This window comes from Manihot esculenta, chromosome 5 (genome assembly GCF_001659605.2).
Source record: "Manihot esculenta cultivar AM560-2 chromosome 5, M.esculenta_v8, whole genome shotgun sequence".
In the NCBI taxonomy this organism is placed as follows: Eukaryota; Viridiplantae; Streptophyta; class Magnoliopsida; order Malpighiales; family Euphorbiaceae; genus Manihot; species Manihot esculenta.
The window spans coordinates 29,965,390-29,971,564 of NC_035165.2; the positions used below are offsets into that span (position 1 = coordinate 29,965,390).

Genomic DNA, 6,175 nt, shown 5'->3' on the forward strand with positions numbered 1-6,175 from the left:
TTCGGCTTCACACTAGATTGTAAGTGTCGTTGAGTCCCATGAGGAACTGTATCAAATGAATCGTATTGTGCATTTCAATCTCCAATTTATCAAATCCATAGCTGCATTGCGGTATGGTCTTGATATTAGCCAACTTATCCCAAAGTTGTTTTAACTTACTATAATATGTGGTCGCTGACAAGCTTTCTTGTCAAATAGACGCGATTTTGCGTTTAATTTGATAGATCATCGGGTTGTTACTCTTGCTGTACCGTTCAGCTAGTTTGTTCCAGAGTTCTTTGACATTTGTGCATAGAAAAAAATGCCTACTAGATTCTTTGATATGGAATTTAAGATCCTTCCTCAGGAATAGTTATTTTTTCCTTCTACAAAGCCGAGTTTGTTCTTCGCTTCGAGAGTTATCTTCATCGCTCGATTTCATCCTCTGTAGTTATACCCATTACTTAAATGAAAATAAAAGGCATCGCCGAATTATCGGAGTTTTGTAAAATCAAAACGTCGTCGAGAACATTTTTCATCGAGTCTTGTGTTAGTCACCGAATTACGTGATTTGGCAAAATTAGTCTCCTCCATAACACAGATCTTAAATAAAATGAGAAACACATTATTTGGTTTGGGAGCAGTGCCTTTTTAGAGAACCCGCTCTGATACTATTTTGGTTTTAGAGAAAGTATTTCTTTATTAAATTGTAGAGTGCTGAGGAGAGGAAATACAGAAGATGTAATATACATCTCAATACATCGTAATTATAAACACATGATGCTAACTAGAACACAGTAGAAATACATAATAAAAAAAACAACCTATACACATTATGTAAAAATACTACGAATGCTAACAGAAATTTCAAGTTATGATAACTATACCAGACATTCCCGAGAAAGGTATAAATTCCATGTCACAAAGCCTGAGTCCTCAGATTGTTATTGGATAACCAATAACATATTCGGGCAATTCTTACCAAGTCTAGTCCATACAAAAAAAATAAATCTTTTTATATAAAATTACATAAAACCTATTCCTTTGTGTTTTCAATTCATAATATATTGAGCCTAGATAAGTTTTTCCTAACATATCCTGATTGTAAATTTACATTTTTTTTCCAACGGATGTTCTATGCCTTCACATTGTAAACCTAAATTCATATCTACCCAAAAAAATGGGGGAAAATTCTCCATCATAACAATGAAAATATAAAATTATCGAGCAAACACCACAATCTGTAGAAGCGAATACACGGCGATAAAGAATGATAAACTAGGAAGTATGTCCGTGTACAGCGGTTTACAACGTGTAAGAGATGCAGATTGTTCATGTATCTAGAATAAACAGATAACCTAGCAACTGTCAATCACTCCAGTTATCCTGATCCTCAGCTGGTCCCATGTCCTGCATGTCCATGTCGAAGCTCGGTAAGAACGCAGCCATTGCAGCACCATTGCTTAATCTATTTACTTCGAATATGTAGGAGTAAACTGAAAAAAGTAATAAACTTAAAGTGAAGAATAGCAGAGGGTTTACCATATCATTAGCAATCAATCTGGATGGAGACCAGACTAGAATTTGCCTGTCATTTCCACCCGTATACATTTCCTGTCACAAGAATAAATCAGTCAAAAAGTTGCAGCAACGTATGCAGCGTAGGGAAGCAAACTTTTTCTATGTATCAGTCCTACACTAGAACTTTAATGTAGTAGGATTTACTGCCCCACTTTTTATAATAGTTGTGAATGATCAAGTAACAACTTTGAGGAAGAAAAAAGAATGATCAAGTAACAATACTAATTCAGCAGCACAGTACTATTATCTCCAGATAGAATTTTGTTTTGTTAAAAGTTTGAAGGAAACAACAATTCAACTTTGACAAGTTTTATCTCTTCCTCCTCTTTCTCCTTCCTCCTGGTGGAAGCCCCAAAACCAAATAAAAGCAAAGCTTTTCTGCCTTTGCATGAATATTACTCAAGTATGACGAAACAAATTTAAGAAAGCTAGAGAAACACTAATCATTATCTTTGACTTCAGATCTGATATTTCATGAATCTTATATGATGAAGGTATCAGGACTCAAGTTGCATGATGACCTAACTAGCAGAGTAACAAGTATGATGAATTGCCTATTTTAGGAAAAACTGAAAAGAATGCTTGGGAATAGGACTACACCTGATCTTGAGAATTAAACCAGCAACAGTTCACGTATTCATAATGACCACGAAATGTCCTGAATGTCATACCCGACCACAAATCAAATGCCTAGCATTTAAAGAACGGTTAAGGTTCCAGTAGAACAGTATATTTCCATTCAAAATTAAATGTAAATAATGAGAAGGCAGAACGAATGTCTACTTTCACAGCTGTCATGCATGGAACAAAAACAAGTGATGCATCTTGTGTTGTGGCCAATTGAATTGCTTTGCTAGTCTGTAGGCGTACAGTTTCAAAGTTCACGAGTGTATTGCAACCAGATTCAACATCCCACAACCTCATTCTTGAATCTGATCCTGAAATCCAGAAGTATGGGTGGGGTCAGGAGGCACTGAGAGAAGGAGAATGAGAAAGATTCAATCAATAATAAAAAGAAAATCAATTGCTTCTACATAAATTGAATTCCTTTCTTTAAGTTAATGAGATACGCACAGGAAATAAGAACTTATTTGGGAAGAAAACTGAGTGAAGAAAAACATTTTCAGTAGCTTCTAATCTGAGGTCTATTAATAAACTTTTGACTGTGCTATGTAAAAGAACCACATGAACTTTACATTACGAAGGTTACTACTCTAATATTATATTTAAAGTGCACCAGTTTTGAGGCAACTGCTTGCTGTTTTAGCTCATTGAGACACCACTTCCACTTTCTTTAGCTAATCATCTAAACAGAAATCATCCTATTTATGTAGATGTTTATAAGTACATCAAATGGTTTAAGGTCAGAATATTGTTGCAACATTGCTGTGTCCTGTGGGTATCCTTCTAGACAGCTTTTGCAACATCAATGAATGCTCAAGTTTGAAGCATCGAATTAGAACATTGATTGAGGACCTTTATCAATCTCCAGGTTAGACCCAGAATAATTTACCCATATGCCACTTATATTTCAAATATGTAGAAGCTATGTTACGCACTTTCACATCACATGTTTGATCTTGGTTTAGAAAATCAACATGCTCAAAGTGATATTAACTTTAGGTAATCAACCTGCACTTAGAAGATACATTCCATCCTCAGTTATTTTAAGACCAGTAACAGCACCATAATGTGCAGTGGCACGATCCTGACTAGACAACATCCCTGGATGCAATCTCTGCCTGACAGGTCCCTTGGCTGGAGTTCTACAAAGAGGTGACTGCTTTATTCCATTCCCACCCGCAGATTTCTTTTGCTGTGCCCGGGGTTTTGAAGACAAACTTTGACCTGCTGATAAGGCCTTCGAAACTGAAACCTGAATATTGTTAACAGATGAAACAATCAACAGCCAGAAATTCAGAACAAATGCAAGAAACACTCCATCAATGCCCAAGCAGAATAATGACAAGTACAACTCAATGCTTGGAGAATTTTTTCAAAAAATAAAATAAAGGGGAAATTTTCTTCCTGAAGATTGTAATTTTATGAATATTTAAGGCTACAACAAAAGAACAGATAAGAAAGAAAAGTTATTAAGAGGTTGACAGATTGCAATATGAGAACCAACCAAGAATTTTTTTTGGTTAAAAAAAAAAAAAAATCAAGAATTCTTCTTGGAAGAGAGATAAAAGGATCACACGAAAGATACCTTATTTGTGGTAGAGCAAGAAAGGATTGGTGGGCGTCTCCCGAGTTGAGACTTAGACTGATCTAAAACACGAAAACATCCAGCACGTCTAATATCCCAAAAACGGATAGCACCATCACATCCTCCAGTAATTAAAACAAACTCGCTTGATGTAGACCATTCCACTGTCATAACACCATCTGAAATAGCAAAATGCCCTTATCAACCCATGATGGTAATTTACTTATAAACTATATTGCAGTGAGATACAAAACACAAATTGTTTGAAGAAAGTTTTTTTTAATAGCACTGATTATATGCATCTTATTCTGATACCCAAGGGAAAAAATAAAAAGAAAAATAAATAAAAAGAAGAAGAATTGACAAGCATCATACCACGGTGACCAGAAAGGGTATGAGCAAATGCACCAGAAGCAATATCACAAAGTCGAACTTGAACATCTTCAGTACCTGCAGCTATCAGCATGTGAGACGTCGCCAATGGCGACATTGCAGTTCTGTAAACCTTCCCAGGCATTTTAAAATTCACCACCACCTACCATAAATGAAAACCCACAAATAATTAAACATAACAATAATACAAAAAACCCACCAAAGTATAAATCAAAATTCAAGCAAAGCAGGCATAAAACCTGAGAGGTATTAGTATCCCAGACTTTTATATAGTGATCATAAGAACCAGTGATGAAGAGCCCAGTATCCACAGGATACCATATAGCAGAAGAAACAGCATATTTATGCCCAGTTTCGTGTTGCTTATCAACAGTAAATAAGCACTTGTGCTTAGCAATAAGCCCTCTTCCCTCATAATCCGAGGCCCGCTGAACGTCAAAACAGGCGGCTGATGCATCTGATGCACCAGATAACAAATATCGCCCCTCTGTCAAATCGACCTGATTTGATGATCAAACAAATTGCCCATTTGCGGTGATCAAAAGCAATTATCAAAATTGAATTTATGTACCTGAAGAGAGTTGATGGATCCTCTGTGAGGGGAGACAATATCTTTGTAATTAGAGAGATGGAGATTAGCGATTCGGCTGGATTTAATTCGATTGGTGAAGGAATTAGGGCGGGTTTTTCCCGCTTCTCTGTCTCTGATTTCCCTCCACATTTTCGAGGCATCTTTAGCCTCTAGAAGAGGTGCGATTGTGATGCGATTGAGATCGATTCCAAATAGCTTCGTCTTCTTCTTCTTCTTCTTCTTCAGCTCCTCTCTTTCAGCTTCTGCTGCTTTGAGTTTGTTTGCTACTGGTAAATATACACAATGGATGATATTATAACGGACGTTAACGTTAAGGTTAAGCAACTTCGACCCAATTCTTATTTCGGGCGGTTTACAAAGAAGGCCCGTACATGGTTGGTCCAACCAGGGTTTAGACTCAAACGAGCTCTTGTGCAGTCGGAAAAATAATTTCTTGTTGCTAATATACTCTAAAATATTATTAATTGCATTTTAAAAATTTTTCTAACTACAGTTTGAATTTTTATGAACTCCATAAAAATTTCATCGTCATGTTTGACAACACTAGTTGGCCGCAGTAATTGTTAGTCAAACGATTACAAAAATCATTTTTCATAAGTTATTCTTTCAATTTCTAAACACTAGTGTTTTAACAGCAGAGTGTTTAACTTTGTAGATCCAGAGTATGTGTTCTCTCCACTGTGAAAGTGTAACCACTTCAAAATGGATCGTCACCGGCGCTAGGAATCAGGTCGGCTTAAGGCCGCCAGAATCCGTAACAAGCCTGCTATACTCTCTGTGTACCTGTAAATCTCATACATGATCATACATTTTCTGTGAAAATAAAAACTCTTGTCTGAACCACGGCTTAACCTGTGCATGCACTATCTCTGTACTCTGTACTCTGTACTCTGTACTCTGTACTCTGTACCCCTGACTAGAGCTTGCTCTAGATAGGTTAACTCATACCTGTTAAGCCTGGTATTTCACATACTCTGTAAAACATATACATATACAGATCATGTACATAACAGCAGATTTACAACACAAACTACGAAGTCAAGCACATCTGTAACTGAAAACACAACTAGTACATCTCTTTCATCTTACATGTCCACTCTACACTATTACAATTCTCTTTACTCTTTTGGTACTCTGCTGATCTCCTTTCTACACTGTACACTGAACCTGCAAAACTGGGGTTAAGGGAGTGGAATGAGCTCCATAGCCCAGTGAGTAGAACAGTAAAACATCTCAGTAAAATATGATCTCATGGAATGCACCATATCACAGACAAGCCACATCAAGAGTAAACCTGTCACCACATAGTCCCAGTAACTCTGTGCCAGGGCGTAGAATCGAGCACCTGGTCTTCCTGTCATATATGTATATGTGTATATAACACCTCTGTACTTACCATTGCCAGGGCGTAGTCAAAGGCT

General features: G+C 36.8%; 1 protein-coding gene across 3 annotated transcripts; it reads right to left on the minus strand.

Annotated features, from left to right (window-relative positions):
* Positions 1-1,177: 1,177 nt before the first annotated feature.
* LOC110615995 (WD repeat-containing protein ATCSA-1) lies at positions 1,178-5,022 on the minus strand. Of its 3 annotated transcripts, none has more exons than XR_006350861.1 (9): positions 4,734-5,018; positions 4,402-4,662; positions 4,145-4,304; positions 3,770-3,948; positions 3,193-3,436; positions 2,344-2,498; positions 2,161-2,218; positions 1,522-1,593; positions 1,178-1,389 (listed from the first exon to the last, which is right to left on the minus strand). XR_006350861.1 is itself a non-coding variant. In XM_021758287.2 (9 exons), exons 1-9 carry the CDS (start codon positions 4,881-4,883, stop codon positions 1,348-1,350), a joined length of 1,353 nt encoding a protein of 450 aa, XP_021613979.1. In that variant the 5' UTR covers positions 4,884-5,022; the 3' UTR covers positions 1,178-1,347. The 3 variants fall into 3 exon arrangements, 2 of the variants coding, with proteins under 2 accessions (XP_021613979.1, XP_021613978.1); XM_021758287.2 differs by having other exon boundaries at positions 2,161-2,250; positions 4,734-5,022; XM_021758286.2 differs by lacking the exon at positions 4,402-4,662 and having other exon boundaries at positions 2,161-2,250.
* Between the last annotated feature and the right edge of the window lie 1,153 nt (positions 5,023-6,175).

Coding starts and splice junctions, on each gene's coding strand:
- LOC110615995 (XM_021758287.2), bottom strand. CDS start 4,883: ATGTGGAGGGAAATCAGAGACAGAGAAGCGGGAAAAACCCGCCCTAAT. Junction 3,949..4,144: donor TACCCTTTCTGGTCACCGTG/GTATGATGCTTG, acceptor TTGCTATTTCAG/ATGGTGTTATGACAGTGGAA. Junction 1,390..1,521: donor GATTGATTGCTAATGATATG/GTAAACCCTCTG, acceptor ATGGACATGCAG/GACATGGGACCAGCTGAGGA.